The sequence below is a fragment of the Cyprinus carpio genome, chromosome B24 (genome assembly GCF_018340385.1).
Source record: "Cyprinus carpio isolate SPL01 chromosome B24, ASM1834038v1, whole genome shotgun sequence".
In the NCBI taxonomy this organism is placed as follows: domain Eukaryota; kingdom Metazoa; phylum Chordata; class Actinopteri; order Cypriniformes; family Cyprinidae; genus Cyprinus; species Cyprinus carpio.
The window spans coordinates 18496703-18523049 of NC_056620.1; the positions used below are offsets into that span (position 1 = coordinate 18496703).

The following is a 26347-nucleotide window of genomic DNA, read 5'->3' on the forward strand; positions in this document are numbered from 1 at the left end:
TAATAGTAGACATTCAATACTTTATTTATACGAATTTAGAATTTATTCATAAAAGAACCATATGACAGAGGATTTATAATGAAAAGCAGGACAATAAATACAATGGGAAAGATTTTACATTATTATGGCACAAAAAAACTAAGCAATATCGGATTTTTTTGGTCGTCCAGTCAGCTAATCTTTAAAACGCTAACATTTGTAAGCTTGTAACAATACCAGGCATTTGGAATTCTAAACGGAATGACTTCAAATGGAATGACTTAGGAAGGAATGTCTTCAGGAAGGCTTTCAGTCCATAGCAGTTGGAGCAGAGCGGGATTTCAATTGCGGGTGAGCTTTAAAACTAGCGTTAACATTTCGCTTGGAGATGCAAGGTCAAAATAAACTCAAAACACAAGGCGTAGGGTGTAAAACAAAGAATCGTACTGCAAAACTAGAAAATTCTCTTTACAGTTCTCCGTACTTCATAAAAAACACTTTATAAAAGAAACTATAAAAGATCAATTTCACCATTGTTAAGATGGCCGATTTTAGATATCACCACTCACGATTGTTTACCCAAACACATGCGCTGGAAGGGAAGGGGTAACTGTGAGAAGCAAAAGGCATAGCAAAAGACTTGCTCTGTTGATATACATCATGTTAATACTGCTTTGACTAACAGCGCAGCAGCGTTCTCTAGTAGTCGATGCCCTGGTCGTTGTAGTGCCCTCTGTACTCGTCGTGGTATTCGCCCTGGTACTCTTCCTCTTGATATTCTGCCTGATAGTCACTATCACTGATTTCTGAGCCATTCGTCCCGGTACCTTGGCTGCCGTTGGCATGAATCATGGGCTCTGTAGGGGTGGCGCAATACTTGGGGTCGTAAACTTGTCGTCCCAAGCCGTACACGCTCATGCCCTTCTGAGAGGCTACCTTATTGGTTCCCATTTGCAATGAGATGGTGGAGTTGTCCACTGGTTGCAGAGCTGCCTTCTGGTCATAGATGTCCCTCCTAGTTCCTGGGGCAGACATGCCAGCCTGAAGACAGAAAGATGGTAAATGTGTCATTTTTGATCATTTTAGTTTGATATACTGTACTGTTGACACATGTCTGTGTTTTGGTATACCTGGCTAGCTCCCTTGTTGGTGCCCATTTGCAGACTGATGGTGGTCTGGTCATAAGGTTTCTCTGTCTGTGTCTTGGGGTCGTAAAGGTGTCTCCTGGTCCCGTAGGCGGTCATACCAGCCTGGCTCGCGCATTTGTTGGTTCCCATCTGAAACAAAAGTCAGAAACACTTCAAAAGTGGGTTAAAACACCCCTGGAGATGATCTACCTTGAATTTTCTCCAATCGATCTGGTCCTGCAATCAACCTTTATCTGTAAAAACCCTTCCCAGAAGCATGTCTGCACTGATATTGGTTGAGTTGCTGTTTTTAATCTGGACTTTTAACCGAAAAGTTGTACAGGTAGGTTCAAACCTGACAATGAATGATCCTTGAGTACCATTCTGGTAAAAGGATCAGCTGTATGACCAATTTCATTGATTAGGCTTCCTTTAAACTCATTACTGCAGAAACATTCAAGAAGTTCCAGGAATTATGTCTATAACCTGAAGTCCGATGACACACTGGCCAGCCTTCATCTTCTCTTCATCAAACTGTCTCTGCTGCTTGTCTGCATATTTCACACCAATGTCAAAGTTCGTTTCCATGCCTTTGGTCTTTGCCTGTTGAAAAAGAAATAAACATTTAGGCTGTCAATAATATGTTTTTTTATTTTTTTTTAATGAAACCTATTTACACAGGGAATCCTTTATTTTTAATATTTCTTTAAATCACTTTTTACTTTTTATCAATAAGACCTTTACAAAATATTCAATGTAAGACTCAGGTTGAGCAGAACTGAAGCACTTGCAGACGTACCATACTGGCCAGAGCGAGAAGTGTGGTCTGGACTTGCGTCAAGTTCCCATTTTCAAAGAGGTCATTGGCTTCAAAGATGTCATTGGGCTTCAGCCCGTAGGCTAGAATGGCTTTGATGAAATTCCCAAGGTTCTCTAGCTGAGGGTACAATGGCAACAGTAAGGGTATGTTTCTCCATAACATCATTGGTTACCTCATTTTCAGATAAAAGAGTTAGTTTTGGTTGATGAGTCAAAGAGTGCTTGAATGGGTCCATTTATTCTTACAGCATATTAGAGTTTTTATATACTAAAGATGCATCTGCAGTTGTTAGCAGCTTCTGCCTGTCCTAGTATTTGCCAACAATGTGATTTTGTATGTTGTATTGTAAGTCACTTTGAAAGGAAAGTGCTTCTTCTCAAACGGGCTAATCTGGATGAAAACAAAGACCGTAGGAGCCTCTGAGATATTTACCTTATGCCAGTTTAACTGTGAGTGGTTTATTTTCTTTATCGATCCAGGCTGAAGCTTGTTTATCAATCTGAAAAGAATAAAAACAATGAATTATTTCAATTCATTTCTTTTTGCAAGCATCTTCTATGGGCACAATAAAGGTGTAAAGTAAGTAATTTTGATTCTACTAGCATCACCCAATGGAATTGCCAAAATAATGATTGTTTTCATACTGGTCACCCAAACAGATAATCTCGGCCCAAATGTACAGTATACCATTGGATGAGCCAGTGTTATTATGTCTGGCCAAGATGCTCAAACAAGCTTTAATAGTGCCACAAATAGTGTTTAGCTGGTCAGACAAGTGGTCTTCCAGTCTGACCAACTGAAATGTTCCCAATGTTCCCAAATCCTAAAATTCTAAGGCCAGCAGACTAGCTTAGGCTGGTTAAAACTGTTTTTGTTTTCAGCAGGGAAACCTTGGCCACATGGCCAAGTTATGTTTAGGTTTACCAACTCACTCGCAAAGAATGACGCCATCCTTGAGCCCTTTCTGAAAGTTGTCTCCAATCGGCATTCCGGTCACCTCCTCAATCCAGAAACGAAGCTCCTCCTCCTTCTGTAGGTCGTATTTCTGTGCGATCTGTGAGAAGAAATAACCCAATCAGTGATTCAGCCAACACACATCAGTCATTTATGAGTCAAACCGGCTCTGCAGGATCATAGATATGTGTCCTGTACAATCTTCCTTTATATTCTACTGTAATGTGTCAGCATACATGCTTATCTAAACTATTGTAATGTCAATATACACTTTGCTGATCCTCACAAAGAACGTGTTTAACTAAAAAACACACCAAAACAACAGTTTGAAAAATTTAAAAGGCCTGTTTGACATTTAAAAGTTGCATTAGAGCTAATGGAAAATCATCAAATGCAGCCTAATTAAATCGGATTGCCTATAAAAACTCTTTTTTGGCTTTGTTTGACTTTCTCCTTTGTGAAAAGAATGGCGTTCAAAGCATGTGATGCAACACCGACGTGCGATTGTGCATAAAATTCCCACAAAGAGTCACAGTGTGAATCTATTCTGGCCGTTTAGCTCTTTCTCAGGACTTTTCTGACTGTAAATAGCACTGTTGACCAGCTGACATTGAATAATGTGCTCAGAGCGGACAAATATGACTAACAGCAGATCTTTACAAAATGCCTGAACGAAATGTGAGATGGTTTCATTTGCTCCTTCAGTCAATGTTAAGTCTGTTTATTGTGCAGTAGGTGATGAAGTAAATCCTAGATAAGTAAGTTAGAGTTAGATTATTCAAATCTCTAAAATCAAGTATGAGTAATAGTAAAAGTCAAACGTGCCTCACAGAGCACTTCTCATTAATACAGACTTTCTGTTTTCTTCTTCATGAGTGCTATTTACTTTAGCTTCAAGTTTAACCCTTCAAAAATAGTTTACATATTTTTTTATGGGATATTAAATAATTCAATTTAAACACAGCAAGTTTAAACCTATTTAAAGTAGCTAATAATACAAGTTCCAGGAAAAAAATTCCAGTTTAGCATTCAGGGTCAGACTGTACAAAGACGAAACTAAATGCGACTATCATACAGATCATGAGAAAAAGGGACAAAAAGACCTAAGAAAAAAAGGGTGGATAAGATATTATCAGCATTAGGTGTTCAGGACAGAAAATGTCTCTCTTTCCCACCAAAACATGATAACAGATTTCCTCATGGCCTTCTGTCTGCTATCTCAAACCTTATTTACAGCACAAACACAGTCCTAACCCTTCGAGTTTTCACAGAGATATTTAGAGTCCTCTAGTTTAGCTTATGTTTCAGTTTCTAGGTTAATTGCAATACCTGATTTTTCTTCTCAGAAGTGGAGGGAAATATTAGCATTCACAGTTTTTTGGTCTTGTACCATGATCATTCCATGTTTTGGAGTCACTGTGAAAAATATTTTATCAGGTAACAAAAGTTTGGGGTCGGTACATTTCTTAAGCACACTAAGGCTGCATTATTTGAACAATTAGTAAAACAGTAATACTGTGAAATATCACATATAATAAAATTCTGTACTTGTTTTCTGTGTTAATATATTTTAACATGTTATTTATTCCTATGATGGCAATTTTCACAATCATTACTTAATGTTTACAGTCTTCAGAGTCACACGATGCTTCAGAAATCATTAAATTATATTTATATTATTTTTATTAAATTTTTATTGTTTTCATAATTTTTGGATGTTTCAGAAATAGTTAAATTTATTTTAATTTGTTTTGATTGTTATTTAAAGAGTTCAAAAGAACTGATGTCTTTTCTGTCACTTTTGGTCAATTTAATGCATCCTTGCTAAATAAAAGTATTAATTTCTTTCAAAAAATCTTACTGAACCCAATTATTATTCAACAAAATAACAATAATATCAACAAGTCATTTTTAATGTTCAAATTAAGTAAAAATAGCTCCTTAGGGTATGAAAATACTATGGTATTCATAATATAATATAATATAATAATATTCAAATCACTTTCTATTCTATCTGTTTTCTTTTTATTTATTATATATTTAAAAAAATAATAACCTTGCTATGTGTACTGCATTAAGCTATCTGAGACTTGTTATAGCACTTGCATATCATTGCTCTTTTGTTGATTTTGATTGCTTCCATTGTCCTCTGGATAAAAAGCGTTCTTTGAAATACCATTTAAATGCTATGATATATGAATACAATATTAATTTATAATCACAGTATATAGGAAAGATGTCTCAATCTGTACTGAGATCATACTAAAATCCCTTTGGTATTTTGGCAAATCTATTACCAACATATTATCTGAGCTATGATATCCATATACTTTATACAATTGTCTCATTTGTGCCTATTTTTATTCCTCCTAAGGGATTTGAAGATATAGCTCGGGGGCCCTATAAACTTCCATAGAAGGTCTCTCTGCAAGCTGGAGATCAATCAGACATCCTCCCACACTGCAGCCCAGCAGTCAGAATGTGAGACCACTTGGAAAAAAATGGCATGCGGGGTGTGTGGCAGTCCTTTGTGCAATTTGAGGTCAGCCGAGATGACTTTTCTCCTATAATGACAGACAAAAAGCTAAACCGTACACAGTCTCTCATCTTTGAAGAACTGCATGACTTTTGGCATGTTCCAAATTGTTCAAAAGAGCACTGGATCATTTCAGACATAGTGGGAGACAAAGAAGGTTATATCTCTGATATAATGAGCCATTGACTGGGGTGATTTATATTAGACACAAATCGGAAAAAATCAAGACTGACAAAAGAAGGGGAAAGAACAGAAGAACTCCACGGAGAAACTCAGCAAAGATTGGAGAACCATGTGTCTGTCTTGTCTTTCCTTCCAGTCCACTGGGAAACCAGCCAGTGGTAGAAAAAAAGAGAGAAAATGTGGAAAAGTGACCCTTGATGGAGATGTTAGAGGCATTTGGAGAAGAAGAACATTCTGGAAGGTTGTGGGCCGATCCCGCTAGAGACCGACCTCTAGCTCTCCTCCCCCACTCATAATTCTGAAAGCTTACTGATGACAGCACAAAAGGCGAGCAAACATCGGACTAAAAGGTCAGGGAGTGAAAGGACTCGCAACGCGACGCAATCAATTCGACAAACAGTCCCTGAGAGATCGATGTCAACAGTGGTGACAACACAGGAGGGGAGGGGTGACCTTTTCACCTTGGGATTAGGCTAAAAAACACATACGTACAAACACAGAAACACAAAGTTTAGTAACATGCAAACAAATCTACACTCCTCCAAAAAAAAAAAAATCTCTTTTGTTTAAAAACTAAGCATCACTTCTCTATTAGTAAAAGAATGAATTATTCAGAAGTGTGCATAACTAACTGTGGCATCATTATAGCTAACTTGACAAAAACAAACTTGTTAAATGAACAAATGTTCTGACTGAATGTTCTGTGACTAATATTGAGTACTGTGCTGAAATCAAGCGTGCCTGTTTAATCGCATGCAAGCAACTAGTCCAGCCAGTTTTAAGAAAAATTTTACCATGTGCTCTGGAAATACCCCAGATACAATGAGGAAAGATTTGCAGATCTGAAAAGGAACTGTTTAAGTCACAAACTGACAGACATTTGTCCTGAAAAACAGTAACCAGATGTTTACATTTCGAAAGTGTGTGTAATATTAGCAATCACATTGCTATGACATTGCTAGATAAAAGCTAGGTTGTTCTAGTGATTGCAATGTGATTCTAGGGTGTTCTGATTGGTTGCTAGGGCATTCTGAGTGGCTACTAGTTGGCTACTTACTAGCTTCATTCAAACAAGCCCATCCTCCCTACATTTTTTTTTTTTACAATTTATTAAAAAATGTGTGTAATATTCAGAACCACAATTCTAGGTGATCGCTAGGGCGTTGCTAGGGTGTTCTGAGTGGTTGCTAGGTGGCTACTTACTTGCTTTAGTCAAAAAATGCCCATCCTAACTTTGTTTTTAACATTTTATTTAAAATTAAATTCTAGGGCATTGCTAGGGGATTGTTAGGGTGTTTTGATTGGTTGCTAGGTGCTCGCTATGGTGTTCAGATTGGTTGCTAGGTGTCTAAGTCCATTCAAACTTGATTTTGTGAAGAAAATGCGCGTAACTTTTGGAACCCCAATTTTTCAGCATTGTTAGGTGGTTGCTAGGTAATAGCTAGGGAGTTCTGATTAGTCACTAAGGTTTTCCACCTAACTATAAAAAAAAAATAATAATGATGATGATTGTTGACTTAATCACCACACAAAATGACAATGACAGAATGACACATTTTTTCCACAAAGCTTATAAATGCATAGGAGTGCAAAAAATTCAGTTCACGGGCAACTTTTGGATAAAAGGCTTTCAAACCTTCAATAAACATTGATAATCTTTTTAAATAAGTGTTTAAATAAGCCTGGTCTGTGTTTACACTGTTATAAAATCCTGCTGAACAATAGACCCAAAACAAAAGCCTCAGGAAAATATGCTTTCCTGTTCCTCCTAAAATGGCAACACGGGGTTAACAACAATGGCCACACTTCACAGAGCCTTAACCAAACCTGGAAAATATTGCTGATCAGCACATTGCAGGGAATGTAACGGCCCCTCACTGGGCCATCTGCCCATCAGCAGTCACAGTATGGCAGTAAAAGTGTTTTTACGTCGAGGATCAACATGGAATGTGGCATTAGAGAGCGACGGATCAAAGCCCTAAGGTTACCCTGGTCAGGTTGTCCCCCAAGAACCACCGTGACCTCCTTGTTCTGACCCTTTCCTGTCCCAGGACATGCTGTGGGCCCAGTACTGGCGTATTTCCAAGACTGCAACACAGACATGCACGCTAAGATAGATGCAGAATGAGATGAGCGTGAGAGCCAAGAATAATATGAATTTATTACAGTCTGAAAACGCTTTTCCCAAGCCTGAGAGAACCGAGGTGTCTGTAAAACCATATCCAACCATTTCAGGGGGAATTCCTGCATATGTAACTCCATATTCAAATTTCTGACAATGGAAAATTTGTGGAAGCAACATACAAGAGAAAGAATTTAACTACTAAACAGAGCTACCAAATCCTCAATGGCTTGCAAAAGCTCTCATCGAGGAATGGTTGTCCGTCTGTCTGGGGAAAACAACACGGCAAAAACAACTGATATGATTAATATAATGCAACACGAATGGTCATGATAAAAATAGGTTGCTAATTGACATCTCTTCCATGTGTAAAAATAAACCAGCCTGAACAATATCTTCACTGTGCTGGACATGAGCAGAGGATGATGCTTTGGCACCAAGCCCGTAATGAACGACCCTTTGTGTCTGCTGTTACATAACCAGAGAGAGTCGTTAATTTGATTGGGAAAAGACCCTTTCCCATTATGTCATTTGTGAGTTTTATTTTAAGGAATAATTCTATTTGACAAGGAGATTTCTTGATATTTACAGGCCGATGTACTGATGTTTCTAAATCTCACTGTAAGAGCTTTGACTTCCCACATTTCCAAAGGCAGAAAACAGCTCTCGGCTTTCAGCAGAGCAAGAGTGCTGATGAAACTCAAGGAACGAGACAAACAAGTCCTCTGAAAGCACATGACCTATAAAAGGTCTGAAACGAATACAGTTAAGAACATTCCAGTAGGTTAAAACTGATTGAAAAGTAGGTATTTCTTGTATGAACAGCATATTATTTTTGCTTATAAAATTTTATTATTTATCCAGTCATTAATATCCATGCACAATATAAAAAATTTATGAGCCACTATATTTTCTATTTATATAAGACAAAAGACATATGCACAAACTACAAGATTTCTCTTTCAAATAAATGTTGTTCTTTCGAAGTTTCAGTTCATTAAAGAATCCTGGAAAAAGTTTCAAGTTTTCCATAAATTAGTGCATTATCACATCCAAAATAAAAGTTTGTGTGCATTGTACTGTGTATATTTATTATGTATATATAAATACACAAGCATATATATATATTTAAGAAAAATGATTATATATATATATATAAAATATAAATATGAATTTATACATGTACTTTTTATACTTTTTTAATATATACTGCATATGCGAGTCTTTATATATGCATAATAAATATACACAGTACACACACATATATAAACAAAAACTTTTATTTTGGATGCAATTAATTGTTGCCCAGCACTAAAATAAATATTAAGCAATGATCATGTGACACTGATGAAAATTCAGTTTTGCCATCAGGAAAAAGTAGATTTTAAAATGTATACAAAAGTCAGTTTAATTTTGAATATTTTACGTATTGCTGTTTTTACTGTAGTTTGGATCAAATAAATACATTCTTGATGAGCATAAGAAAAATCTTCAGTAATCTTACTGACCTCAAACTGTAAGCATGCAAAAAAGCAAACACTTTTCCCGCAGCCTTTCAGTGTCCAGCCGGGTAAAATGGAAAATAAATCATGGATAAAGAGAGGAAATGGTGTAATGGAACAAGTCCCTAGAACTACTTTCCACAAGCAAATAGTCAAGATCAATATTGTATTTTTAGCCACATGCTTTTCATTGTAAAAGCTTAAAGAACTCCAAAAAATTCTTATTATGTCATACTCGTGACGCATCTCTTTAGAAACCTGTATGATGTTTTTTCTGCTATGGAAAAAAAGCTAATTTGAACTTGAAATAATTACTGAAAACATTTTCAATCACATGAAAGTGCATGAGAATGTCAAGCTCCAAAACAAAGCAAGAAAGCATCATAAAAGCATGATTCATAGTTCATGAGAGACATAGTGATTCATGAATGAATCATTCTTATGAGACGAATCAGTTCATCCAGTTTATCAAAACAAGTCTAATGAACCAAATTTTATTCAAATCACTAACTTAATGATCAGTTTACAGCTCACTGGGGGAGAAAATGATCAGAGAATAACAACTGGTGTTTTACATCCTTTTTAAAGCTTGAATGCTCAATTTTCTTTGCAACTGCAATGAGCAACCAGTATTTCTCCCTTTGTGTTACTAAAAGTCACACGGGTTTGAAACAACATGAGTAAATAAATCACATCATTTACATTTCAGGGTGAAATATTTATTGAAAAGCATCTGGCTAAAAAAGTAACATTCATTCACTGAGCTAAACAGGCTGCATGATTATTGCGATACACCCTTGACAGATCAAAGCCAGTAGTTGAACTCTTCTGAATGAAGCAGGATTATACACATCACAGCTGTTCCGGCACTGTCGTCACATTTTAGGAATGCTTAAAATTCCAAGATGAAATTCTTACTTCCGAAGGGGTTAGATGAAAGACACAGAAACCTACCAGGATTGTTCAGGCGTGAAAAACTGTTCCTTGAATCAAAAATATCTCTGATGATGTCATGTTTAAGACATTTGTATGTGTGTGGGAGGTCTTTCTTTAAGTTGATACATTGGCTTTATGTATGTTATTGTATGCAACATCCTGTCTGATCATTTTGAGGAATGATTTACTAATCACTAATACTTATCACTACTAAGATATTAAAGATTAGGCATGCTTCATAATGACCCTCCTGCTCCTTATAAGTATATTCTTTTAACTTAACATATTTATTCCATAAGTAATACGTTTTATAGCTTATATGACAGTCATATTAAAAAATAAAAACAAAAAAACATGGAGATTATCTCTAACCGGGTCCTCTCTAAACTCTGGACAATCAAAGATCAATTTGAGGAAAAATTCCCCTTGTTTTTTTTTTTGTTTTGTTTTTTTTTGTTTTTAAATGTTCACATGATTACTCTGACACACACAATCATATGAACTCAGAAACTTTTCTGGGGATTCTAACTTGCAGCTAGAGTAATTTTCCATTTAATCAAATCAATACTAAACAAAAGACAATCTAAATCATCACTTACTTTCATATTTTGTTTTTATTATTAGATTATTTTTAGAATCAATGTGCTTTTTAATTCAAATTCACTTGGATTCAACCTCCAATTATAACTGTCTCGTGTAAATATTACAGTTTGAAAGTCTTACATAATAACATACAGGTAAAACAGATTAAAAAAAAATAAAATAAAGATAGGCCTACATTTAAACTAAATCATATACATGCCAAACTAACACTAGTAGCCAATAATGCAAAATAAAACTAGGCTAGCCTACTTTTTAAAAGCACAGTAATATTCAGATCTATCTGTTTCTATAATGCATACCAAAACTTATTATCTAAACCATACATACTAAAAATTTATAAACATAAGAATATTTAAAACAAAGAAGTAAAGTTCAGTTTACCTTGTTTTTCACCTCCGCAGATAATCCGTAGGCTGGTCCCTTGTTAAACTGCGTCATGATTTACTTTTTTGCGTTTTTTCTTAAAATCACTGTACTGACCAACAGGGAGTGAGTGAAGTAAAGTCCTAAAGCTGCAGTAAAATCACAGTAACTTACAGAAGATTCGGAGCTCCGCGTGCATTAATAATCCGCGCTCAGTGAGTTTCTTTCCACAACAGCGACTCGCGCAAAAACTTCTATCCTCTATCGAGAATTTGGGGTGGAGTTACATGACTGATGCGAGGCTAGAGCCAATCAGAAGCATCGATTCTGCATATTAAACAGCCTATTGTTTCTCTGGCTCTACTGAGCGCCACTGGCGAAAGTAATAGATCACCTGGCAAAACTATTGATCGAGTTTCACTTTACTGGAAAGCTGTGGCTTAACTCTAGTTATATGGTGTAATAACAATTTCTTTGTATTCTTCGACTTTTTGCTAGTTTGATAACAGCAAAAACAGGATAAACATTTCACGGTTAACTTAAGTCAATTGACAAACATCATTGCTTAACAGATATGAATGCGGTACATACACATAATATATTAAAACAAAACTAAATTCTATATATTAACAATTATCTGATTTTTTTTTTTTTTTTTTTTATTCTGAGTGTGCATTAATGATTTGTTAAACATTAAATAATTTAATAATATTTGCTAATGTTATTAATGGCCCGAACTAACATTAACCCACTTAGTTACTACTAGTTTATTTATATGTGACCCTGGACCACGAAACCAGTCATAAGGGTCAATTTTTTTAAATTGAGATTTATACATGGATAAATAAGCTTTCCACCGATGTATGGTTTGTTAGGATAGGACATTATTTGGCTGAGATACAACTATTTGAAAATCTGGAATCTGAGGGTGCAAAAAAATCTAAATATTGAGAAAATCCATTCTTTGCTTAGCTCACACACAGAAAGCATTTAATCCTGCACGGCCTCCTGTAGTGGGAAATACTCATCCTCTGATAAAAGTTGGTCTAGTTTACATATTTACACACGTTGGAGGGGACTTACCTTTTTAAAAAGCTGCTGTTCAGCATTAGATTTTTAGGTTTACATTGAAATTGTATTAATTAAATGCTTATTTTTTTGTAATCGGTCTCTAAATGTTTGTATCTCAGGGTATAGGGGTATAGATCAAGACATAAAACATACATACAGACTGTGTGACTGTGGCTAGTGTTTTAGAAAATCAATTCTTTTTGTAATCTTGACAAAACACATATCGTTGGAAAGGTCTGACAGTCAAGATTCCATATTTGGTGACAGATTGATTGTGACAGAAAAATGAATTATTAAAATTCAAAAGATTACATACATACATACATACATACATACAGACAGACAGACAGACAGACAGACAGACAGACAGACAGACAGACAGACAGACAGACAGACAGACAGACAGACAGACAGACAGACAGACAGACAGACAGACAGACAGACAGACAGAATTTGGGTGTCACCCAGTGGTTGTTTTTGGCATATTGTTCAAACAAAATCTTGCAGGAACCACAGTTTTTGTGATATCAACTTCAAATTTGGAACATAAATCAGTTAGACATGTGGCTTTATGAAATATTTATTTTATATAAAATACAAATAATTATAATACTACATTATCTTTACTGTAAACAAACTTTTTTATACTTTCTTTTTTTAAATGCTTTCACTTCAGCAATAATCTGCTATGTGTCTTCTTTAAAAAGTAACCAACATTAGGTCTGTACTCAAAAGTGTTCAGGAATTACAACCATGTAGCAAGCATTGATAAACAAGTTCTGTTTCCAATGAATTTATACCCCCAAAGGAGCAATGTATCCTGGGGGATACAAACATTAAAATTAAATTTAAGTGTCAAGTTCGAAAAAAAAAAAAAAAAAAACATGAAATTGTATTATTTGGGTCCCAATAAGATGAAAAATAGCATTAAATAAATTTTCTGATGTCTCTTTTTGGGTTTGCCCTTTTTAGGGTTAAAGTTGTCCAAATTAAGTCCTTAGCAATGCATATTACTAATCAAAAATTAAGTTTTGATATTTATAAAATATCTTCATGGAACATGATCTTTACTTAATATCCTAATGATTTTTTGCATAAAAGAAAAATCAATAACTATGACCCATCAATGTGTTGTTGGCTATTGCTACAAATATAACCATGTGACTTATGACTGCTTTTGTGGTCAAGGGTCACATATAGCATGCAGGGCAATTAAAAAAAAAATGAAGCTAATAAAAAGTGCTTTCCAGATTTCATAATAAAAAATAGAAAAGCAAATAAAGACACCTCCCTTACTGCGGTAATACTAACTATGGTATGGTAAAATGCCAGTAACCACAATTTATCAACAGAAATCAAACCATGTCTATCAAAAAACTCACACCACAGGCCAAGTGTATGCATCCAATTTCTGTGTTGCCATTTTCTGTATTGTCAAGTAGCTTTAAATGACCAGTTGATGCTTTGAGCTTGATGTACTGGGTGGAGCTATAATGTCAGGGTTATTTTTGTCTGAAAGGTTGAAGTGAAAACAACACGAGGAAAAACAACTATCATGGAGGTGGTTTGTCTGAGAAGATCAGTATCTCTCACTGTCACTCAACCTGTGCAGTGTCAACAAGGAAGACATTTTCTCTAAGGTTGATTTCGTTTCGTGGATATTTCTAATAACATAGGTACAAACCAAATGCCAGAATGTTGTGTGATTTATCTGACAACATGACCTGCTTTATCAGAAGCTGAAGGCCTTTTGTCAACTAAAAACTGAATCCAACATGGAATATAAGAATGAAATTGAATTGAAATTCTGCAAGGTCAACTAATAGAGATATTGATGATATTGGTGATGGTATCAGCCAGTGAGAGATGAAACAGTGAGGTGTTTCCTGATAAGAGTCTGTTATGACTAAAGATAATAACGCTTATGCTGAATTACTCTTGCTGTTGGTCTTTGGTCTTTACCTCCTCCCAAAAAGTTCCATAAATGGTCAACTTTTGGCTTTACAAGATGTTAACTGATGGACTGGAGTGGTGTGGATTACTGTGATGTTTTTCTCAGCTGTTTGGACTCTCATTCTGACTGAACCCATTCACTGCAGAGGATCCACTGGTGGTGATGTAATGCTAAATTTCTCCGAATCTATTCCAATGAAGAAACAAACTCATCTACATCTTGGAAGGCCTGAGGGCAAGTAAATTTTCAGCAAATTGGCATTATTTCTTTAAAAATCTATTTCACTGTAGATAAAATGAATGGGATTTTTATTTCTGCAATGCTACGGTTACCATTTATGCTCATTATAACCGAATTTCACATGACATCACATACTTTTCAGACATGTCTGATGGGATCATCTATTTGCAGCTGTTCAGAAACATCACAGTCACAGAACTTTATGACTAAGTTACCTGTATGAACTTGTTATGCGAGACAAAAGAAACCAGCAGGTTATACTCTACCTCATGCTGCAGGAATTAGAGTGCCGTCTCATCTCTAAAAACAAGAAGAACAGGATATTACAGACACATAAAATAAAAACTACAGTTGAGAATTGTAGCTTTTCCATCTGTTTAGTCTATTTTTCACACCATTTCTTCTAGAACCACATACCAGCACAGGAGGACAATGAAGAAAAATGCATTCACACTAAGAATGAGGCATCACAATCTAGATTTAAAACAAGTCTTCCATTTATCAGAATGACAGTATAACCTTGAAATGGACAAACCTGTGATCAAAAGCCAAATATTGTTTTCCATGAAGTGGTGCATGAAAAAAACACTGAAACTATGAATGTGACTAGAAGCATCTGCATGTGTAAAAACTTCTCTCGGTTTAGTTTTGTTGACTTTTCAAAGGCGTAAAAGGCAAAACATCTCATCAGCCTATCAAGATTGTTTGGCTTAAAAAAAAAAAAAAAATCTCAGAGATAGTTGTCATAGTTGTGTATTCAGCACATCAGTAACTGCATATGAATGAATCAAATGTGAAGAACAGTATCAACATGTAATGAAATTCTCAATACAAAAGTGAAAAAGTCTACAGAAAGGGATCACACTAGTCTCCCTAAGTAGATGGCCTTTGGGTATTTGTCTTTCAGTGGTGCCCACTGCACAAAAAAGTAGTCAGAAAAGTAGTAGAGGATCTTTCCGGATAGAGACAGCGTCTCCACACGACAGATGCTCTCCACATAGACGATCAAGACTCTTTTTAGGCCCAGGATGCCCAGGAGCAGCCCAGCGGCACACAGTGGGACACACGTTCCTGGACCGTTACACAGCACCTGAAACACAAACAAACACGCAAATATATATAAAATGCATGGATAAAAACACATTTTGTTTTTTGAAAGCAATTATTAATTCATGTTTTTTCATAATACACTGACTAATGTTAATTCATATATTTACAATTTTAATGCTGTAAAAAATATTGTTAATACCTAATGCATTAACTAATGTTAACAAATTGAACCTTACTTTAACCCCCCCTCCACAAAAAAAGTAATACTGTAATAAATACTTATGATCATTACTCAACCATAAGTTTGAAAGAAATTAATACTTGTATTCAGAAAGCATGCATTAAATTGACAGAAAAAAATGTATTATGTTTTCCACAAAAATATTAAGCTGCACAACTGTTTTCAAAATTGATATAAGAATGATGATAGTTACTGATAATAATAATAATGTTAAAGCAGTTAATCAGTACATTAGAATGATTTTTGAAGGATCATGTGACACTGAAGACTGGAGTAATGATGGTGAAAATACAGCTTTGCATCACGGGAATAAATTATATTTTACAATATACTCAAATAGAAAAAGTTATTTGAAATTATTATAATAACTGTAATAATATTTTACAAAATTAAAAAGTTTACAGCATTTTTGATAAGCCTTGGTGAGCATAAAACACTTCTTACAAAAATGGCTTCAAAATCCATAAAGATTTTAAGAGTAAACAAATTAAAATTCTGATTTTAAGAATAAAAAATGAAGTAATTTTTCTTATTTTAAACTAATCTCATTATTACTTTATTATATAATTTTATTTTAATTATGAGCTAATTTAACTGGAATTATTAAGGGAATAGAATAGTATTTTAATTACAAATCCATGATTAGTCAACATGCAGCATGTTATCTTTAAATAAGTTCACTCTCTGAGACAACCACATGAGGTAAACTTGATGACACACACTTGGCGAAACAATTTGTGAAATTGACGATTTTCCGTAAAGCTGCTTTTGGACAGTGAAAAGTGCTATACAAATTAAAAATGAACTGATTTGACTTAAATAGGCTAAGACACAACATCAGAAAGACGCCAGCATAAAGTACAGAGTCCTCTGAGTTGGAGAAATATGAGCTTTCTGGTTCAAAACTGGAGACAGCGAGCGGCACAGGAAGGCGGTTAGACTTCGGTGGAGACGAGCCATGGGGTCTGGAGAAATCATCTTACACTGACTGCTCAGACACATTAACACTGGAAAAATCCAGCCTCTGTCTGCTCAGAGCCGAAACCGATACGCGGCAGGAACCGAAGACAACGACCCAAATGTGAAGATCAGAGGTGAGGGACGTTTCCACCCGCAAACGCTTCAATTCATTTCTGTCTGCTTCAAGGTCCACCGCTGCTCGGATTGAGTTTTTCTGCCAGTTTCCAAGCAGTCTAAAACACTCCATTTCCCATCCTGCACCTGGAGGCAGATGAGCGATGGGGATGGGCAGGGACGGACCACCAGGTGGGCCATCCGTCTCGGCCTGTATTTACATTTCACACACACCTGCGAGTTCACTTCGGGGAATGAGATCACTGTCACCCAACAGAGAGACGCTGACTTCAGCTCTGAAGGGCTGCTGGATTGTGTACAGAGATTGGCGTGCGTTTGCTATGGGCACAGGCCAAGCTGTCAGAGCGCTATTTGAGTCTGTCATCAGAGTGGTGCAAATTTAAATGGCCATTATGTGAAACTTCAACACGACATAAATCAAGTGTCAGAAAAACACCATTTCGGGGCTGTCGGATCAGCGGGGCGCTGAATGCGCATCAAAGAAAACTGCTTGTTTTTCTCAAGTCTCTCTCTTTTTGTGTGTTAAGGAGAAGAAAGGCTGATACTGAAAGCTGGATATGAGGCGCTCTCTTTTTAGCCTCTTCTGCATTTTCTCGAAAGCAACACTTGGCATTAGTAATCGTGTGGAAAAACTAAAACACAACAGCTAAATACTGCTCCACCAACCTTGACTTCTTGACTTCTAATAAAAAAATTGTGAACAGTATATCATTGCAAACATAGCAATAGCTGTATCAAAAGTGCAATCCATTTAAAAAAAAAATTAATTATCCTAAAGTCAGTGTAAAAAAAAGGAAAGAAGCTAACAGACAAGGTTTTATAATAATTTTCAAATGGCATACTGAAAAATAGCTTTTTTCATAATAACTGATTTCATACTACCTTTTCAAAGCCTAAGATCTAAAATTGAAGTATATCAAGATCTTTATAAAAAAAATTATTAGGTCTATAAAATATAACCTAAAGTCTAAAATATATTGATGCAATTTTGAAATAAATAAATAAAATACAATGCATCTTTCTAAATCTCAAGGTGTAAAATTTGTTATACTTTTTTGGGTGAACTATTCCTTTTGGAAAATGTATATTATATTTGTCTTTAAATTGTACAAGCAAAATAAAATGTTGTAAAAAGTTTAATTTTATGTTTGTTTTTTTTTCTTTGCATCACTGATTTAAATCTTAATATATAGCACCCTTCCGAAGATCAAAATCTAATATTGATACATTGTGGTATTAACGAAAAAAATAATACCATATAAAATAAATAAAAAATGTGGTAATAAAATAAAAGAGCCTGGCCAACATTGAGAGCCATGAAGTGACTTTCAATCATGTCAACAACCAGAAGCACTATTCCGACCCCTTCTACTGCCCCATATAAACACAGCGCTCAGCTCGGAGTTATACAAGGAAAGTGAAAATCTCATCAATATCTGTTGATGGCCAGTGCATGCAAACTGCTGCTTATCTAAAGCCAGTGGGGATTATACACTAATGCTGAAACATTTTCCTAAATCAAAGGCCTTATGGAGTCATTGTTCCTCTGTGAGACATGTTCATATCACAGCTGCAGAGACAGGTGAGGACGTGCACAAGTGTTGAGAAGTAATTATAAATGAGGTAACCACTTTATTACTCCACATCATACAAAGTAACTCCAGGTGAGATTAAACGGTTACCAGGTTTTGTTACTTCCCTTCTCAGGCTTCAGATGAGTCAGCACAGACCAGACTGCAGGTGACATGGCTATAAATGAAAGACGAGTTCATTCTGAGTTTATTAAACAGTAACTAAGTAAAAGGCCATCTATACCGTATCTTAAGAGTAGTAACACAACATAAACGCCCATAGAGGATCATTATTTTACAGGTCTGTATTACTGCAAGAATGGAAGCATCCTATTATATCCTTTTTTTAATAGTTTGTATATTGGAATGTGCGATTATGATTATGCACTGATGTAAATTTGGGGATATGCATAAGTAAGTACATATTATGCATTTGTGAAAAAATGTATACAAATTAAATTTAAATTAAAAAAAAATTATATATTACATTATATATTTTAGATTTGATTATTTGATTGTTAAATAACAAATAAATACATACAGGTATATATGTTTATTTGTGTTTTATTTCCAATTCATTTTTTGTAGTTATTTTTAATTGTTTAAAGAAAGAAGTTGTAATTTGAATAGACTGTATTGAGTTCTTTAACAATCTAGCATGCCCTTTTGTACATTATTGCTTATATTATATTATGTGACATTAGATTTGTGATTAGGACTACACACTAACTGCTTGTTTATGAACATTATTTCTCTATATGCATATCCTGACATATTCTAGCATGCAGATCTTGTTTTATGCTCTATCCATCACTAATTATCATAAACATATGGATGAATATTAAATAAATAAAACATACAGAGCTCCGTCCGCTGCATTTCCAAATAAGGCTAAGATGAAACATATGGATGGAGATGCAGTCAAACAAAAAAAAAACTCAGGCTCAGTGAGGAGTCTGTGTGGAATGTGAGGGGATGTGCACCGCACAACGTCCAGACCCCGTTATTTGTTATTGTTAATCGCACAAACCTCCTCCCCTTTTAACAAAATCTATGGAACACAGATTCTTCAAATTGTTTTCCCGTATTCTTTCTCATTTTGGGATTTGCGTCACAACTGGAATCACTTAAGAAACTGAATGCATTTCTTGGACAATCTGGTTGCATAAGGTGGATTTCTGTGCAGAATAGTTAGTTTTTTTCTTGGACAATCTGGTTGCATAAGGTGGATTTCTGTGCAGAATAGTTAGTTTTATCAAGATATTTCAAAACAAATTAAGCACCAATTCAAGTGTAAACCTGAAATAGATAGATAGATAGATAGATAGATAGATAGATAGATAGATAGATAGATAGATAGATAGATAGATAGATAGATAGATAGATAATTTTTGCTCAAACCTAAAAAATTATAATTTTTATGTATAATTTGAGGCAAAGAGGCTTAGTATATAAATTACCAGTGTTGTCAGTTTTATTGGTAATTTAAAATAAATTATTAAAACGATCTTGATAAACTGTTTTTTAGATTTCAGTCTGAGTAAAAACAAGCTGTAGGTATTATGCAACTATATTACGTTTTAAACTAATTCCGATTTTTGCCACATCATGCCAAATCTGACAAGTAAACAAACAAAAGCAAATATTTATTAAAGTCACACAGATGTGCGCACTTGAGTCTAGACTGACGTATTAACATTAGCTGTAAATAGTGAACAGTAGTGTTCACTATTAACAGTTCCTCGCGGCATGCGGAACGAGGCCGAGACATTTGGCTTGTGCTGACACATCTGGAGCTCATGAGGACCCGTGACGCACTTATTTCCTTTTATGGCTAAAAGAGGACTGAATCCACCTCCTCTTCACCTCCGGATTTCAGACCTGACCCCCCATTTCCCCCACTGCACTCTGGTATGTGGACGAACGGGCCCCAGTTCTCACTGACATGCTCAAGTTTGGTTAAAACAAACAGCTGACATTTGAGTCATGCTGAAGGACGATCCCTCACCGTGCAGACACAATAGGGGTGCCGGACCCCTGAAAGAAGATCTTAGACATTGTCTGCTGGACTAAAAAAGAAATCATGCTGTCAGAGTGCAATGCCGGATCAAAGGCCACCTGGTACTTATATTGTAATTTCACATTCCAAATAAACAACAAAACTTAAGCAGAAAATATTTTAAACATACTTTATATATATTAAAAATATATATGTGCAGGTGAATCTCTCTCACACACACACGCACACACACACACACAAACACATAGAGCAAAAAAAAAAAAAAAAAAAAAAAAAAAAAAAATATATATATATATATATATATATATATATATATATAGGCAGATATTGTGGCACTTGGCAGATATTGCATTTATAGATATATATAAAAAATTTTTTTTTTTAGAATTATTATTTAAATTAAAATGATTGTTGATAATAATAACTGTGTCCAGAAATAGTGATTATATAGTATATAATTAATAATGAGAAATGAGCTAAAAGTAAAGAATGAATCAGTGCTAACAAAGTAAAACTATAAAAAAATATTTTTGATAATTGATATAAGCTGAATTTAAATAAAATATAAATATTAGATTAAAACTTAAATGAAAATGTGGCCTTAAATTGAAGTACTAAAATTGTATGTAAATATATATTTATACATAAAATATATAATAGTATACATACATGCACACACACACACCAAACACATACAATATAAACACAATACACACAATATATAAAATTTTATAATAAAACAGTAAATATACATTAATACAAATTTATATACAATTGAATTTAAATAAATATTTTTTTTAAATATTTCTTGTTTTTCTTTTGATTTCAGGGTAAAATATGACATTTCTCTCTGAGATGAAGTAAGTTGATCTAAACTCTTTTACCATGAAACTAACGTGACTACAGATACAAGTTTGTACAAATCTTTCCCATTAAATAAACTCGGCTGACTGGAAATGGCGTCAGCATGAGGACAGATGCCTTTAATTAGAGATTAAGAGAATACTATAGCGTGGTCGCCCGTGAGAGATTAGACTGGTTTATTCTGACCTTTGAGCTCTACTGCTCGAGTACTGCAGCGCCGGCAGCTTAGTCATGCTCCGCCTCCTCTCAGCCGGTCGCCACGGCAACGCAGAAACCCGATGCTGCTTGGCTCCGCCCCCAGGGGGAGAGGAGTCAAGCAGCTGGGCCGAGGAGCCAGTCAGGTCTCGCCACATCCTGAGAACAAGACCCCTCGGCTGCACCGCTCACAACCCTTCATTACACAACCACAGGAGGAGGAGGAGAGAGAAGAGGCCCTGGATTACAGACCATTCCTGAAAAAGGGCTTAAAGGCTGCCCATCCCTCTCTCTTTCACTAAATCAACCCCCTACCTCGCTTCTTTATCTATCTTTGAGAGTTTTCCCAGCAACTCTCTCCTCTCCGTTTCTTGCTGAAGACAAGCAGAGAAACAGCAGGACTAGTGTTTGTTTTTACAGTAGATAGTCTTCCAGCAGTAATGTGATAGTCTTATCATCTGCTGAAGGAAAAAACATCTTCATCACCTGCTTAAACATTCCCAGTGCTGCTGTGTGACATGCACAACAACTACTGCTTTGGTGTCACACAAAATGACCATTCTGTCAGCATTTACTAAACCTGTATGACTTTCAAAAGAAGTTATTTTGAAAGTCAATGGGGTCCAAAAACATTTTCGATACTTGAAATAAATGTTAATTGAAGAAAAAATTAACCACAAAAAAGTAAAATGGGTCACTGCGTGTCAACTCGACCAGAGCTCCCCAGCTCAAATTTTTGATATGGCTAATATTTTGTTCTTAAGACAGATAAACATGTATAGTGATGAAAGACAAAATATGAAATGTCATTGATGTATATTTACTGAGAAATCCACTATTAAATGACAATTTTCACCTGAGATTCAGAGCCAAATTACAGGGGGGTTAAAATGACTTCAGAAGGAAGACAGTATCATTATGTTATTTTTACACAGAGATTGGTAGGTGTGTTAGAAAAATCTGTTGACTTCAGCCATCTTTGTTGCATTGTGTGCCAATGGTGACCATTCAAAAATGGAGAAAGAGCAGCAAGTTTGCATGCCTATAACTCAAGAAGTATTAAAGATATTTTTATGCCCTTTTAGATATTGGGCCTTAACACACTTTCCTTTTGGCATCTTCATTTTTAAGGCCCTGTATAGTTCAGTTCCAGAGATACTGGACTTTCAATATGGCTCCAAGAATAAATTGTTAAATTGTACACATATACATTGGTCAAAAACCAAATATGAGTCACTTTGCATAAAAATTATACTTATTTTCTTTTAAAGAGGAATGTCTGTAGAACAAATAATATCGAAACTAGAAATGTATCTCATTTCCTTTGATCAAAACAACTACGCTGAACATACCTGTCTGAGTGCATTCATTTTCTTTTTTTTAAACTTTGTGTACCTGTTACTCAAGAAGTATTTAAGATATCGCAAAATTAACATTTCTTTTTGAATCTGCATCAAGGCCCTAAATCAATCAGTCCTAGAGATATGGGGACCTCATGGAGACCTCATTGAATATTACCAATATTAAGTGGTCAAAAAACAAATGTGGGATCACATTGATTTCACCATTATAGGTTTTCAATGACATGAGGATGAGGCAATGATGACCGAATTTTCATTTTTGGGTGAAATATCCCTTTAATAGCTTGGTTAGGGATTTCAGCGCAGTTTAACCAGCATTTTGCACGTCACTGAATGTGTCAATTTCAGCATAACATTCTCTCGTGCACTTAACAATCAAGCCTGCACAGAATCTGTGCCTGTGCCTGCAGACTTCAAATGCCTATCATTACCAAACCCCTTTTTAAAGTCAACATGAAATTGAATGACCATAAGGTAGGGCAGGATTTGATTTGATCTAACAGGAGTCTAAGTGGTCTCTGTGTAACACGGTTGAATGTGAGCAGTTGATAAATGAGGGCTTGGTGACATCAGTGGAAAAAGGAGTTAATTCAAAAGAATGAAACATTACAAAAACAAACATTTGGCTTCCTTGGCATAACATGCACTGATGGATCATCCTCAAAAACCAGAAACACGCAATACGAACGTACTGTAAACAGAGTCTGTTCACATTTCATGCAGACATTTTTGGCTAATCTGGTAATGTTTTCAGCTACCAATAAGTTTGCATTAAACACTTTCCACCATATTTAAATCCATTCCAAAGATTTTCCACCCACAGTTACTATAGAAACTAGAAAATAATGTGTAAGCTGACTTAAAAACACAAACACTATAACTGTATTTTTTTGGGGTGAACCTTAAGGAAAACTACAGAATTTGGACTGGATTTTGCAGATGATCTGAACTATAAATAATAGAGGGTGGAGATATTTATAAAAAGCTATGTTTTCCAAAACAGTGCACAGGATGTTTGCATTCTCAAGGTTATGGACTGGGCAAAAGACGCCACAGTGTTAATCTGAACGACTGATGTGGCTACAGAGATTTACTTTAATAGTGCATTGAAAAAGTTTAACAATATAGCACATAAATAATACAATATAATACATGTACATGTTACCTGAGCCGAATAATTGCACTATTGTACTGTAGATCTGCCTAGAGCTAAATTTAACTTGTTTCATAATTTATATGACAGCTACTGAACTAAACTGAAACTAAAATAATTGAGCTAAATAATAACACTACTGTCTTCATTGTATTGAATTGCACACTGTATTAAAGTGCTAGAAAAATAAATGACACTCGATTACAATACTTAAAATTTTCGAATTCAATAACGCAAACTAACATTCATCACATCCAAGTATGTTTGCATACTGCATATTTAAATGTCCATTTAAATTTCAATAAAATGCTTTTATCATACTCAAAACACAGCTGGGCTGCCCATAATCTCATAAATATGTCATGAATGTGCTATTTCTGGGGGGCGTTACACAAACGTCCTGCAGAAGAGAGGAAATTAATACTTAATAGGATATGATGGTGGGATGAACGAGAGGAGAGAGAACCCACCATATCCGGCTGAAGCCTAAACACCAGCGGGACGGAAGACATCAGAGCGCTGAGGGAACTCAAAACGGAGGAACTCCAGGACTGACGCACCTCCCGACTGCGAGGAATCCGGAGAATGGTGAACTGTGATCAGAAAAGACAAGAAAACATAACATAGTGAGGACATTATACAGTACACCTGATTGAATGAAGGTATATGACTGAGTAGACGTCTATTCATCTATCAGTTCAAAGCCACAGTCTTGAAAGAAACAGAGGATCTGCTGCCATCTGCTGGTCAGAGTATGACACAACACAAACCAAAGTTTCCCACATTTAGTTTCACAGAAGGAAGGAAATCATATGGGTTTGGGATGAGAACAGAATGGTCATTTTTGGGTGAATAAATCCCTTAGTGGTGTACAAATAAATATCAACCTGCGAGGGTAAACCGCTTTTCTCCCGCTCTGCTTCAAATGTTCGGATCTTCTCTTCGCTCATTTTATCAGTGTCTGCGATCACATAGTGTCGAGGGTTATAAGACTGAGATAAACTCCCCATCAGATGGATGATTTCTGTCGTGTGTCCTCCTAGGTGAAACAGAAAAGATACATTTATAATAATAACTATTATTATTATTATTATTACTAACACCTACTAGCAATAGTTAAATTATAATGAATTTATTTAATATTATTTTAATGACTATTAATTTAAAAATTCCTAGTTGGAAAATAAAATAGATATACATTTTTTAATTAACCTTTTATCAAAGCATTAAGCTAAATCAAGTCAAGACTAAACAACAATGAAAAAAGAATATAAAAACAAGAATTTTAAATGATCAATAAATAAAAAAATGAAATAAATATATCTATATATATATATATATATATATATATATATATATATATATATATATATATTTTTTTACATATATTTTTTATATATATATATATATATATATATATATAAGTAGTTTAAATGATGATTATAAAAAAAAACAAGAATATATTTTAAATGAATAATCAATTAAAACAAATCAATCAAATATGTATATATAAGTGGTTTAAATTATTATATGATTAAATGATAAATTATTATAAATTAATGAATGAATGTAAAACACAACATATAATCACATTATGGTTTGTTTTACATTCAATAATTTGAAAAAAAGAAAAGAAATGATTGATTGATTCTTACCTGATCCTGCCACCACCAGGAGTGACACAGAGCCCTTCTGTCCTGGTTTATGTTCAGATCCATGTCGCAAAATCCCAAATAATCGTGAAATGAACACTGTTAATAACACTACAGCAGTGAGAATGAGTCCACTCACAACATACAGCACTGCCATCAGTTACCAAACCACACTACATCAGCGATCTTAACAACCGGGTCTCAAAATGTTAGCAGGCTCATGCCTGTCAAAAACGAACGCACATTTATAATATAAACTACTGTAAACTAAACCTGGAAGAAGTGCTGTATTTTTGAGAATGCAATGATCATTACACGTACAGCCGCTACGGGAAGTCATAAAGGACACACTTTATATCACACTTTTACTCAGGAGTTTAGAAACAGCGACATCTACTGGTAGCTTTTTAAAAGTGAAGCAACCTAATCAGGCCGTGATTATTATTTAGATTATCACTTATTATATGTATAATTTTATTAATCACTTAAATGTTATTGCCTTATAGAAATACAGTTTATTTTCAGCACACTCCATTAGTGGGGCATGTTGTCACAATAGAGCTTTAATCGTTTTTTGTTTTGTTTTTTGAGTAAAATTTAAACAGTTAACAGTTATGAAACACACAAAAAGTTACCAATCTACATAATTGAAATTTAAATTAATATAACTAATAAAATGTTTACATTTAACCCAGTGCATAATAACTAATTGGCTCGAACTAAACAAATTTGTGCAATTAGACTTTTCACTCAAA

General features: G+C 34.9%; 2 protein-coding genes across 2 annotated transcripts; both read right to left on the reverse strand.

The window, feature by feature from the left end:
• Positions 1–11394, reverse strand: cnn3a (calponin 3, acidic a). The gene is made up of 7 exons (XM_042751718.1): positions 11144–11394; positions 2859–2980; positions 2359–2425; positions 1906–2043; positions 1593–1709; positions 1110–1256; positions 1–1020 (listed from the first exon to the last, which is right to left on the reverse strand). The coding sequence occupies exons 1-7, from the start codon at positions 11198–11200 to the stop codon at positions 679–681; spliced, it is 990 nt and encodes a 329-aa protein (XP_042607652.1). The 5' UTR covers positions 11201–11394; the 3' UTR covers positions 1–678.
• Positions 11395–14869: 3475 nt separating this feature from the next.
• alg14 (ALG14 UDP-N-acetylglucosaminyltransferase subunit) lies at positions 14870–25936 on the reverse strand. The gene is made up of 4 exons (XM_042752087.1): positions 25596–25936; positions 24828–24979; positions 24411–24533; positions 14870–15480 (listed from the first exon to the last, which is right to left on the reverse strand). The coding sequence occupies exons 1-4, from the start codon at positions 25747–25749 to the stop codon at positions 15250–15252; spliced, it is 660 nt and encodes a 219-aa protein (XP_042608021.1). The 5' UTR covers positions 25750–25936; the 3' UTR covers positions 14870–15249.
• Between the last annotated feature and the right edge of the window lie 411 nt (positions 25937–26347).

What these genes read in the sequence shown, in the direction of transcription:
- cnn3a (XM_042751718.1), bottom strand. Translation starts at nt 11,200, where the DNA reads ATGACGCAGTTTAACAAGGGACCAGCCTACGGATTATCTGCGGAGGTG. An exon ending in GATGGCGTCATTCTTTGCGA is followed by an intron (nt 2,426 to 2,858) that starts GTGAGTTGGTAA and finishes TATTCTTTTCAG; the next exon opens with ATTGATAAACAAGCTTCAGC. An exon ending in CACAGTTAAACTGGCATAAG is followed by an intron (nt 2,044 to 2,358) that starts GTAAATATCTCA and finishes TTGTACCCTCAG; the next exon opens with CTAGAGAACCTTGGGAATTT.
- alg14 (XM_042752087.1), bottom strand. Translation starts at nt 25,749, where the DNA reads ATGGCAGTGCTGTATGTTGTGAGTGGACTCATTCTCACTGCTGTAGTG. An exon ending in AAAGCGGTTTACCCTCGCAG is followed by an intron (nt 24,534 to 24,827) that starts GTTGATATTTAT and finishes TTCTGATCACAG; the next exon opens with TTCACCATTCTCCGGATTCC. An exon ending in TTAGGCTTCAGCCGGATATG is followed by an intron (nt 15,481 to 24,410) that starts GTGGGTTCTCTC and finishes TTTGTGTTTCAG; the next exon opens with GTGCTGTGTAACGGTCCAGG.